The following is a 13,434-nucleotide window of genomic DNA, read 5'->3' on the forward strand; positions in this document are numbered from 1 at the left end:
CACCATACAGATGAAGAAATAGATACCAAAAGGCCTCATAGCTACTGGAATCTTGACTGGCTGTCCTCATCCCATTTTCAGGCACTTCCCATATGATCACTGCACTCACTTGTCCTTCATGATGATGTGCCTACATATTGAAATCACGTACAACACTTCAGATATATTTTGGAAACAGGGCATAAAGAAAGGGACACTCCTTTGAGTTCTTTAAAAAGATGGGAACTATGTAAACATAAAGCAATGCTATTCATTCCTATTTTGTAAAGACATGAACAAGTTCAACCATCAGTAATTGTATTGTCCTAATTAGCCAATCGGGTTCAATCGGGTCAAATCAAATCAGACTTCTCTCTAGCTTTTCTTTCTCATTCTGCAAAATTTCACAACATCTGGATTGCCTGAAACACACATAGAGTGGTCCCAAAACCCAATGCGAACTGACCACATGGCCAAAAGCCCCCAGATAGACCCATGTGGAAAGGTCAACATATCCTGTGTGCCCAGGACAAATGACTTTTGGAAAGACTTTTTTTTTTCTTTTTATACTTTTACATCCAATAATCGCGACCAACAAGAATCAGGTAAAATTGATGGCAGCTGAAGATTAAAAAATGCTGACACAAAAGGCTGAAAACACCATGTGCAACTTGTAATAAAAGGGGACAGGATCATAATGTAAGTTGAGGCCCCACAGACTCAATCCTTCCATAGTCACATCTCATTAGGGCAAGAAACAGCAGTTGGTTTCTCCCAAAATGAGTCCTGGAGGAGCAAAATTAGAAGGACCCCTTCCTTCAGACGTGCTCGCGACAATACTGAGTCCTTGACATGGGCGGATCTGTACAGACATTGACAGGCCAGACCCAAGTGCACATTATTCCAAAGGTCGGAGAGTTGGCAAGAATGGATGTTGATGGGTCTATTGTCAAACAAGAATGAGCTCCCTTAAAGTCTGAGGCTTTCACGAGCCGATTCCGAAGTGCTCCCTGCGAATGCAGCAAAGGCGACAATAAAAAATACACAGCTCTGTGTAAGCTGAGATTTCTTTTAAGTAATGCAGAGCATACTTCCCTACCTTTCTATGCCAGCGTGACCTGCCACTAAAGCCTGGGTGAAAAGGAGCAGTCCGTGTAGTGGGATGGTGCCAGCAGACAGCCATGTGGACGCTCCACTGCCTACATCCTGCAGATGTCCCTGAAGACCTCCCCCAGCAAAGTCCTTCTGCTCCCAGTTTAATCTGCTCTGTATTTGCCTTGCCCTCTATTTAGCTGTGCTTACCTACTTATTTTTCCTCCATGACTTGCATTCTATCCTGTGGATAACTTCTGGCCAAATTGTTGCTGTGCCACCAAATACTCGCATTATTTCTGTGCCTATTATCATTCAGGAAATTTTGCTATGTTGTTATCTGAACCCTCTCTGACTTTCAGTTTAGTAAATCAGACTGAGATTCCACCTCATTAATCAGAAACACAACCCTGTGTCCCTCGTCCCCACAGCCCTGGTAGTTGTGGAATGGAATACCAGTGGAATTAAGGGAAGTTCTGGGAGACTCAAATATCACAGAAATGCAATAATTTGTCTTTATTAATAGAAGGTCAAATACCATGTACCTCCGACAGTTGCATCAATATTTTTCCAGTCCCGAGGCCTTGACTTGTAGCACTGGCCTCTTAGACATACACAAAAAACTTATGTCTAAATCCTGACATTGTTAAATCACTTTTAGATACCTTTTGGAAACAAAAAGATTTAAGACATAAAGCGTTCAACCTGGTGCCTGGCTTTCTCTGGTTGGTGGACCTCCCAGAACTCCACTCCATGGAATACCAGCCATTTAGGAATGCTTGCGAGTCCTTGCTGCTCTGCCAAACCTACAATCCATTTCTCAGAAGACTGTCTGGTAAAGATGCTAGTGACTAAATCTAGCTCTTACTGCTTTCCCTCAACACAAATATAATAGGTAGAACTTAAATGTTCACCATGTGCCTCAATAAATTCCCATATCACCACCACCACCACCACCATCATCATCAAGTAGGTATCTCCATGGCACAGATGAAGAAATTTCTGTTCAGCACGGTCACTTTCCTAAAATCACGTATGTAAAAAAGCTGAAACCAAGATTCCAAGTCCAATTCAGAGTCCAGTGTTTTGTTTTGTTTTGTTTTGTTTTGTTTTGTTTTGTTCTACCACGTGTAAACCAACGTCCATAGCAGCCAAGGATATTTCTGGGAAGTGTAAAGACATGAAAGAGGTTCCTCCTTTCCTGATTCTGTTACCTGCCCTGCCTCTGTAATCCTTGTATCTTTGGGCTCCTTCTTCACCCTCCAATTAGAGGAGCCTGAGAGAGAAGGCTGGAGGACGGGGGTTTTGTATTCCTAAAGCTCTCAGATCCTGAAATCTATCAGCACCAAAAAACAAGCAAAACAAAACAAAACAAAACAAAATCTAATGACAACAACAAACCATCACCAAGCTACAGATACACCCAAAACCTCAAAATCTCTCAAGAACCTTAACAAAAACATTCACTAAGGTTAGAGCTTGGTCCCCCATATAAATGTCACATAAATCAGAGGTACACAGAGGTGAGATATCCAAAAGTAGGACTCATTTAAAGAAAAGCCATAAATATCATCAGAAAGAGCTAAGTACTGGCAAGTAGCAACCCTCATGCACCGTGGGAAGGGATGGAAACTGGTAGAGCCATAATAGAAAACAGTATGGAGGTTCCTCAAAAAATCAAAAGTAAAACTGCCATGTGATCTAAAAATCCCACTTCTGGGTATAGATCCAAAGGAAATGAAAGTAAGATTTCTAAGAGATATCTGTATTCTCATCTTCATTGTAGCATATTCATAATAGCCAAGATATGGAGAAAAAAAATCTCAGTGTCCATCAGTGGCTGGCTGGCTGGATAAAGATGTTGTGGTAAATATATACAATGGAGTATTACACAGCCATGAGAAAGAAGGAAATCTTGCCATTTGCTAAACATAGATGGACCTTAAGGGCATTATAGTAAGTGAAATAAGTCAGATAGAGAAAGACAAAATGATGTCACTCATAAGGGGAATGTGGAAAAGCCAAACTCATAGAAACAGTAAAATGGTAGTTGCCAGAAGCTGTGGGGTTGGGGCAATGGGGAAATGTTGGTCAAAATGTACAAACTTCCAGCTATAAGTTGTGAGAACCTAACATACAGCATAGTGATTAGAGTCAACAGTGCTGTATTACATGTGTGAAAGTTGCTAAGAGAGTAAATCTTAAATGTTCACAACACAAAAAGAAATGATAATTATGGGATGTGATGGAGGTGTTAGCTAATGCTAACATGGTAATCCTTTCGTAATACATAAGGGTAGCAAATCAACACAATGCACACCATAAGCATATAATGTAATATGTCAATTATATCTCAATAAACCTGGAAAAAATGTTTTTATTTTTTACCCTCAAATATAAAGGACAAAGAAAAAAAAGAGTAAAATTCCAGAGGAAATAATTTAGTCTTAGGAAGTGGTTCTCAAACTTTAGCACCCATCAGAAACTCCTGGAGGATCTGTTAAAACACAGATTACTGGGTCCCCCTTTCTGAGTTTCTACTCCAGCAGGTGGGTGTGAGACTGGAAAATATCCATTTCTAATCTATTTCCAGGCGATGTTCATGTTGGTCTGCGCACCCCACTTTGAAGAACCATGGTTTAAATGAACAATCACCTAACAAATGAACTCTTTTGAAAAATAGGTCTCATTAGACTCCTTTAATAATCAGTTTAAAAAAAAAAGTTACTGAGCTAATTAGTACTAATTAGCATAGCAGTAAAAAGCCTGGATTCTATGACCAACTGCCTGGGTTCAAATCCCAGATCTATCACTCGCTAACTGTGTGACTTTGGACAAGTTTCTTGGCCGCTTTGAGCTTCAGCTTCCTTAGCTACAAAGTCTACATGGTAATTCCAGTACCCAAAACACGGCAATATTGAAGGACAGACAGGGCTAGCGTATGCCACATACTCACAATGTGCCAGCACATATTAGGTACTCTGAAATTAGTTTAGACTACCAATACTATTATTAATATACTTTTTTCTACATCCATAACTATTACTCCGTACAGATCCCAGCGTCAAGGCTTAAGGATGGAGCTGTGGACCAAACATACAAGGTCCTGCACTCACGAAGTTGCAGTCTGGCAAGGAAGGCAACTTAAGCAGTTATTTACCAATTGTTATCTGCTTAAATCAGAGGTTAAAAGCAGGGAAGCAAAGAGAAAAGGCTAGAAAGTCATTTCAAATTGAAGCTCCATCAGGTGTGAAGTACATTTCTTAAAGTGGAGCATAAACTAATGGAAAAACATGATTCTGTGTAATCACACCAAACAGCTTTTCTGGAACTATTATGACTTCTGAAACATAACAGTGACAAGAGAAACTCTTTCCAATCAATGCCCCCAAATTTCTCATCTCCTAACATTTGTCACACTCTGCACCAGGGGCTGCAAAGGTGAATAAACTCTTGTTTCTTTCTCCAGAGCTTCCTAGACTAGTAGAAGGAAAACATGCTGAGAAACAGTGACTGTGCAGTTGACCCGAGACCAACATGAGTGTGAACTGCAGAGGTCCACTTACATGTGGATTTTTTTCAGTAAATACCGCACAATACTATCAATATATTTTCTCTTCTTTGTGACTTTCTTAATAACATCTTCTTTTCTCTAGCTTACTTTATTGTAGAATGCAGTGCATAATACACATAACATACAAAATATGTGTGAATCAACTCTATGTTATTGGTAAGGCTTCTGGTCAACAATTGACAGTTGTTTAGGAATAAAAACTTATATGTGGATTTTTAACCACGTGAGGGTCAGTGCCAGTAACCCCCCATGCTGGTTAAGGGTCAAGTGTATAAAAGAGGAGAAGTCCTGGGGAGTCTGACAGTCTTCACAAATAACATGACATTGAAGATGGGCCCTAGGGGATGAGCAACAGCAACAGTTCACCAAGTAGAAAAGAGGGCATGGGGCAGCCGGGGTGGCTCAGCGGTTTAGCGCCACCTTCAGCCCAGGAGACCCTGGATCGAGTCCCACATCAGGCTCCCTGCATGGAGCTTGCTTCTCCCTCTGCCTGTGTCTCTGCCTCTCTCTGTGTGTTTCTCATGAATAAATAAATAAAATCTTTAAAAAAAAAAAAAAGAAAAAGTAAAGAGGGCATGAAGGATAGTTTCAAGAGAAGGAACAGTATATGCAAAGGCAAGAGGACAGGAAGAGGCCCAGAGACTTGGAGGATGTTGGATGGGGCTGGAATGCAGGTGTGTGCTGAAGAGCAGCAGAAGATGAAGGTGGCTCATGTCTCAGTTCTGTGAAAATATCACCAGTTTTCCATATAATAAAATTTATTTGAAGACATTTGGATGACGGTCAAAGATGCCAAGGAAATAAATGCCTAAAGTGATATAATCTGTAGGATTTTTAATGGAAGTCTAGAGTTATCCTTGCACTATACCCTTCAGAAGATCAATGTTTTAATGGCGAACACTGGTATTAAGCTCCATCTATTGAGTCACGTAGAACAGTGTGGCAGAGGCAGCTAACATTTACTGAGTCCTTAGCAGGCTGTCCTAGAAGTTCTATACACATGAACTCTTTCTGTCCCTATAACAAGCCTATGAGGTACAAAGGAGGAAAATACAGTGCAGAAAAGGTAAGTAAATGGTTCAAGGTCACAGCATCAGTTCCCAGGCTCTCATATTATACCAGAATCCAAACTCAGCCTCCTACCCCATAGTTCACATTCTTTCCTCCATGAAGGACTCCTTCCTCTCACACCACTTCCCAGGGCAAATCCAGGTTTGGAAGCTTTTATTTGTGGGGACTCTCTGAGAAAAGGAATACTAAATTATTCATTTAAAATCAGGTGTAATGATGAATATTTACAACAAGAAAAAATTGAAACAAACAGCTTGAGCTTTGAGGCTCAGGTCAAGCCATGCATTCAAGATGAATGCATGAGATCAGAAATGCCTAGGTAGAAATACTTCTTTTAGCAACCTCTCCTCACTTGAAATATTTTACAACTCCCAACAACTGCCAACACTCAGAAGGGTTCACGCAAGTAAGAGTCAAGCTTAAGCTTCACTGCATTCACTTTATGGGAGGCCCATCTCTGCTAATGCCCAAGTCTCTTAAACTTTTCCAACCTACTACAACAAATGCCAGATCTTGGGAACCCAAAGGAGGCAGTTCACCTAGGACAAAAAAGAAAGTAGCGCCAACTTCAGTGTGAGAGGAACTAGAGTCTTCATCCTTTCTTCCCTGCTAGTAAGATGGGCCACAACACGGGGAATGGCTTGGGAGCCACAGAAATCTAGCTTCAGATTTTCTCTGCTTCCTAGTAGCCGTGTCATCTTGAATGCATGGCTTGACCTGAGTCTTATTTTCCTCATCTGTAAAAATGATAGAATGTAAGTATCAGATTGCATAATACTTCCGGGAATGTCAGCTCCCTTCCCTCTGGATATGCCTTTCCTGTGCTTTCTTCTGCTTCATTTTCCTTACCTCACCCCAAGTCTGAGGGTGAGTAGGCTGATCCCGTCTCTATATCCCCAGCACATCCTGTGGAAACCTCCATCGAAGCACATCATTCCCTTGTTAATTCAGCAAGTGCTCCGAAGATGCAAAGATGAAAACATATATGCTACTGTCTTCAAGAAGCTCATGACTGGTGGATAACCACAGTCATGGAGCCTTTCTCCACCATGAGTGAGATGCTTCCAAGGGCTGGAGCCATGTTTCAGACATGTGGTGGATTGGACCTAACAGAAAATACTGAGTTCACCTCCCACCTCTCAGCCAGTGCCCACGTCAGCCTCACCCCAGCCTACTTGCCTGACTCCACTTGGCCCTTCTCCCGACAAGCCCCAGCAATGCTGGCCTGTACCTCCTTTGCATGGCTGGATCAATGAAGTTTGGTTTCCAGGGCACTAGGCCCATTGTTGGCACTCACCTCCAGAACAAAGAAGAATACTGGCCCTTCCAAGCCCAAACAAAGGCAGACTTCTCCCCCATGGATCTCTGTCCCTTTATGAGCAACAGTATGCAGACCCCTGGTCCTCCACCGAACTACATTTAAAATAGCTTTTGTGAAAGACAGACACAGTGGCCATTTTTGTGTATGTGTGCCAGCAGCAATGAATTGATTGTAAGATGAACAATGCGCACTTCTTCCCACTTCTGCCAGAATAGATGACATTGTGTCGTGGGCTGGGGGAGGAACCAAAGAAACCAAGCCTTCAGGTTTATTACATGAAATTCTGATAAAAAGCACTTCGAAGCCTCTTTCCCATCATCAAAAAACCACACTGGGCAAGATCAGAGCTTAACAGCCAACAAAAAAAAAAAAAAAAGAAAAAAAACACATTCAATCCCTGAGATCATTTTCCTGAAATAGAAAACTACATATGTTTCTCAAATTTCACATCAAGCCACTGCAGAGGCCAGACTGCAGGGCTGAATTGGGCCAAAGTGAGTGAGTGAGAGAGAGAGAGGAGAGGAGAGGAGAGGAGAGGAGAGGAGAGGAGAGGAGAGGAGAGGAGGGGGGATGGGGTGGGAAAAGGAGTAAACAGAAGAAAATGAGCCCATTCTTCCACAGCACCACATTTCTCTAGCACAATCTAAACTTACAAACAGCCCCCCTGTCACAGAACTTGTAGTTAGGGTTGCTTATCGGGCAGCCTTTACTTTGTCAAATTAAGACACATTGCTTTGGATTAGCAAGACTCCTTAAATTCAAAATGACTTCATGGTTGGCTCAGAGTTCAGTGTCTCTGGGGCCAGCCGCCAGGAACATATCCACTGTGGAGCCTCCCTCCCCTCTCCATACTGACCTGCCTGACTTTTCCATGGAGACAGCAGAGCAAAATCCCAAGCAGACAGGCTGTCAGTGTTAATTAAAAGTCCAAACACCTCTTTAGAAACTATCTCCAGCTCAATATTTATACAGAATAAGACTCCTAACAGGCAGGGCTAGAGAGAGGAACGGGAGGTTGAGGCGGAAATAGGTTTGAATGGCATTTGGAACCCATTAATTTTTAAAAGACAGGCTGCCACCCTATATAGACCCAGAGAAGTTCAAAAATGTAACGAAACCAGGAAGATGAATGAGCCGAAGATTGTTTAGAAAGCCGGGGGAGAGCGCTCAGCTTTTGAAAAGAATAATATCTGGGAAATAATGAGAGCTGACACTTTTTATTGGTGAATGCAGTTTTTGGCACATTTTAACGACATAGGTTGACAATTTTTTGTATTTAACAAAAGGAAAAGCAATCTTCTAAATGGCTTGGGAACAAAGGACTCCCTGACTGCAATTTCTTAATAACATTTAAGAATTCTCTTCAAAGGCCCTTGACAATAATTTAGAGAGGGGAAGGAAGGAAAATGAAGAAAACAAGAAAAACAAATTAAGGTATATATAAAAAAAGAAACTAAACAGAAGTGAAGAAGAGAAAAAAGAAAAGAAAAAGATACAGGATTTTGACATCAAATTCCAGCCCAAAGGGTTGAATTATAATGGTAGAGTTTAACAATAACTTTCTACAAAGGAATGAGTTTTAAGAAAGAATCCAAAGAGACTGAGAACTTTAGTCCTAGGGGGGCTAAATGGATCACCTAATCCAACCACTAAGTTTTACAGACAAAGAAACCAAGTGCCAGGAGGCCCAAGGTGACCTGGCTGCTCCAGACACCAGTCTTCCAAGTTCCACACCACGCCACCTTGTGCATCTCATGACGTAGGTCTCAAACACAGGCAAGCCTTCACAGTAGCATGGGCCCCAGGACTGACTGTTATACCTTTCATCAGTGACTAAAACTAGGTCCGCAGAATCACAAAGTACAACACATTCAAAAGGCCTAATGACAAAGTTCACAATAGAGCTGTCCAACAGAGGTGGCCCCTCTGGATACGAAGCAAATGTCAGCTACCACAAGGACCACAATGCCCTGTCTGTCTGAGGGATGCCTCAGGGTCAGAGAAGGGACCCTTAAGCAATGTGTGATATAGAGGTGTCCCTTCAAAATCTAATCGCTACTCTATCCACGGGTTTCAACCCCAGAGTGAGACCCCTCTGAGGTTCAGACACGTCACCTGGAAAATGAGATCTCTATTTAACGTTTTCAGTTTCAAAGCATTTCCAGCAGAATGATAAATGCAGAATCGTATTCAGAAGTTGTTCTACTTTACCATACTGAAAGGGCAAACGGGATTATATTCTAAAAGTGATGCAAGGTCTTAGAGCGAAGTATTAGGTAAAGGAAACGCTATATTGCTGCTTGGTTGGAAAATCGCAGTCATACCGGCTATCATCTTTCGGGCACAGAAAATTCATGTCTAGATGTATGCAGCAGAGGGCTGAAAAAAAGTGCATAACAAAACCACCTGGGGTCACACATTTTTACCTCCTTTGTTCCAAAGGACAAAGATGAAGATTCTTAACCTTTTCTGTCCAGATTGACTTTACAAATGCAAAGTGAAGGAAGAAACTCATCCTTCCACAGAGTCTCAACATAGCAGATAAAGAGAGACAATCAGTGATCCCACAGTCAAGCATCAGTGTAGGGAAGCAGTAGGACTCCCCATTGCAAACAGTCTGTGCCCTGACTCTGGTGCTTCTGTTAGGCATGGATGAGAAGCCCTTCCGTGTCCCCCTGATGGACCTAGAACAGTCCATCCTCTTCTACCTACCTGGACTTTCAGCCTCTTGACAACTACCCATTTCTTCTTGCCCAGAATAGCTCTGAGACCTTTGCTGAAGTCTCACCCTCCAGGACTCACTGAACCCCCTGATCACATCACAGCCAAGACAAAACCCCCAAATGGGGCAGACAGGCTATCAAACAGGTTATCTGGTTGCTCAAAGGCCCATCCTCCCTACCCCATGCACAAGCTGTTTAAAAAGAATTTATATCCACCTTAAAATTGTAAAATAAAAATAACAAGAACTGAAGAAAAAGAGAAATGGAAGTAGCACTTCTTACACACTGCTGTGAGGCAAGAACCAGACAGAGGTGTAACTCACGGTGCTTCTTTTTCTCCATAAAGCAAATCGATGTACTTTTTGTCCTCCTTCAACACTAAGTGGGAATTGGGATTGAGAAGGATTAAATGACTTGCCCCAATACACCCAGCTGATAAATGGCAAAGCTTTGGGCTAAGAAGTATCTGGCTCCAGCCTTCACATACATTTGAAGAGTTTAAACAAATGTGTACGTACCTACTGCTAGATTAGAGACTAGGTACTTCTTGGATGCTCTATTAATATATATGCAAAGAATAAATCAATGACTGAATTACAGAAACTGTGAACTACGTTGCTTCCAACCATATACCACCTCCCCCATAACTTCCGCCATCCTCACCCTCCTCCTGATGACTATCATAAATGGATTACACATCGGTATCTGGGACATATAGGTCAATGCAATTTACTGAGAAATGACAATTCTGCAATTATTTTTTTACCTGCCCAAACTAATTCTCCTTTTTTGCTCTAGTAGAAAGAGAAACTCAATTTCATTCAGGTAGCAATGCATCCAACTAAAAGTCTATTTTATTTAGCTGGGCTCCATTCAAATGAGGCGTAACAATAAACCTGGGCTGGCCAAGGATATACAAACTGAAGTATTCTATAGATCTTCTATGAATGTTTGCTTAAAAAAGGCTGAACATGGGTACAGCAGAACATCCTTTTTGAGCACCCCTGTCTTCCTTCTCCCTGCTACAAAGAATACAGACTGGACAACAGAGACTCCAGCAGCTGACCTGGACCATAGGGTCACCTCGAGGATGGAAGTCAGGATGAAGGATGGTGAAGAAAAAATAAAAGAGCTAGTGCCCTTGATGACTTCACGGGGCTGACACAGCCAAGACTCTACACGTCTCCATTTATTTACAGATGAGAATGAACCCTTAAGTGTTTAATCAACTGTTTGTTTTTTTTTAATTCTCTATTATGTCTTAGTGAAGAAGAAAAGATCATATTTCTTCTACAGAGAGTGAAAGCACTCCTCTTTCCCAAAAATAAGGGAAAAGGAAAGCTAATATTTGCAGGCCATTTCTCAGCACTATGAGATATACTAAAAAATAAGCTGATATAAGAAGATGACTGAATTGTTCTTCCTAGAACCTAGAAAAACTGTTTCATACCATTGTTCTGGAAATCATTCTTCAATATGACCATGAAACAATGCAAGTCAAAGAGCCTTAGCATTCATCATGTCAAGAACAACTTTGATTTTTCCCCCCAGAAATCTTTAATTTTATGACATTCCTAAAGAATCCTTATTCAGTTTCAACTAAGGTCTGACCAAAAAAAATGTTACCTCTAGGATAATCTAAATTCAATCAATTTCACTTTCATTCAGATTTCTAACATTAAAAAATCAAGCCTTCAGTCACAAAGAGATGTACTTCATAGTTACAAGGATGGCTATAATAAGAAATACAAAAGGAAATAAAGTATTGGTGAAGAGGTAGAAAAATCGGCATCCTCACACAATACTGGTGGGAATGGAAAATGATGTAGCCGCTACGGAGAAATCTGGCAATTCCTCAAAAAGCTAAACACAGATTAACCGTATGACCCAGCCATTTCACTCCTAGGTATATGCCCACGACAAAATGAAAGCAGACTCAAACAGATACTCATACATCAATGTTCATTGCATTAGTCACAACAGCCAAAAGGAAGAAGTAATCTTCCTTCCAATATTCCAAAAGGATGGACCCAATCATCCATCATGGGTCCACCAACAGATGAATGGAAAAGCAAAATGTAGTATATGTACTCAATGCAGTATCCTTCAGCCACAAAAACGAAATTCTGGCACAGGTTACACCATGGCTGTATGTGGAAAACGTAATGCCAAGGAAATGAGCCAGGCACACAAAAAAACAAATATTTTATGATCCTACTTCTATGAGGTATCTAGAATAGGCAAAGTCATAGAGACAGAAAGAAGATTTGTGATTACCAGGGGTAGCGGAAGGGAGGAATGGGGAGCTATTGCGTAAAGGATATAGAGTTTTTGCTTTGGGGAGAGGAGTAAATTTTGAAAATGAACAGTGATAATGGTTGTCCAACACCATGAGTTTAATTATTGCCATTGAACCATACTCTTAACAATGGTTAAAATGGTAAGTTTTATGCCGTATATATATATTTTACAATTCATAAAAATTAATATCTATCAAAAGCATTGAACTGTATAGTTTAAATGGCTGACTTACATAAGATGTGAATTATATGGGCAGCCCTGGTGGCTTAGTGGTTTATTGCCGCCTTCAGCCCAGGGCATGATCCTGGAGACCCAGGATCGAGTCCCACGTCGGACTCCCTGCATGGGGCCTGCTTCTCCCTCTGCCTGTGTCTCTGTCTCTGTCTCTCTCTCTGTGTCTCTCATGAATAAATAAATAAAATCTTAAGAAAAAAAAAAGATGTGAATTATATCCCAACACTTTTTTTTTTTTTAAATCAAGTCTTATCTTTGATATGCAACTGCAAAAGGCAATGAGGAAGTCAAGTACTAAGTAAAGGATGTGGACTACGGACATGTCACCAAAGGCAGATACTATAGTGGAAGCTTCTCCCTTCTTTCTGCCATGCTGCTGCCTCAGCCCTCAGGGAGTATGAAACTGCACCTCCTCCCCCCCCCCAATCTGCTTTCTCCACTCAGAAGCACCAGAGGAGGCACAGCTGACTTTGCACCCTATCTCCCCACTTCCTTAATTTTCTCCAAGCGGGTAAGGGCTCGTCTGATGGCAGAGACTGGACTATATTAAGCCATGTTTTAAAGGTGACTGTGTTAAGGACAGGTGACCAGCCATACCTACAACCACATCAAACACACTCCTTCTCTTTCCATGCCCAAGTGCAACCAGCATGCTTTGGCTTCAGGTAAGTATACCTGGGCAGGGTCTACATTCATACTACTGACTCAGCTACTTGACTAGAGAGCTGGTTGACATATCCAGTCTTCCTTCCCCCATACATGCACACATACATACTGGTTTAGTTTCACTTCTGAGCTGCACTATCCATCTAATATACCAGAAGCTCTACATATTAGAGGTCAAAGTGTCATTTTCTGAAATAACGAGGTAGGCTTTTGTTCTTAATTTAGCTAATATGCTTTTTATGTAGTCTCTATCAGTCAGAATCCTGGAGAAAATCAAGAGTGATTGACACTTGGAACCCTTAACAACAAGGATACCTGTTAGGAATTCAAATAATGAAGATCAATGGTAATTGTCCTAAGTGTAATCATGGCACTGTGTTTACACAGGAGTGTATCAGTAGTACTCCTAGGTGATCGCATTGCAGAATTTAGGAGGAAGTAGATGATGTCTGCAACTCGTTTACAAATGGTTC

The 13,434-nt window shown here is 41.4% G+C and overlaps 1 protein-coding gene across 17 annotated transcripts in view; it reads right to left on the reverse strand.

The window, feature by feature from the left end:
• The window catches only part of FGGY (FGGY carbohydrate kinase domain containing), a 414,792-nt gene that overhangs the window by 317,960 nt on the left and 83,398 nt on the right, over window positions 1-13,434 (reverse strand). Inside the window, exon 1 of one of the 17 annotated variants that reach the window (XM_038537386.1) lies at window positions 7,894-8,014. The exons of the other annotated variants lie outside the window; for them this stretch is intronic. Within the exon in view, the coding sequence (XP_038393314.1) occupies window positions 7,894-7,910 (17 nt within the window). The 5' untranslated portion in view covers window positions 7,911-8,014. Of the gene's footprint in view, window positions 1-7,893; window positions 8,015-13,434 lie in introns of those variants that run through there. 17 annotated transcript variants of the gene reach the window in all.

The sequence above is a fragment of the Canis lupus genome, chromosome 5 (genome assembly GCF_011100685.1).
Source record: "Canis lupus familiaris isolate Mischka breed German Shepherd chromosome 5, alternate assembly UU_Cfam_GSD_1.0, whole genome shotgun sequence".
Lineage (NCBI taxonomy): Eukaryota > Metazoa > Chordata > Mammalia > Carnivora > Canidae > Canis > Canis lupus.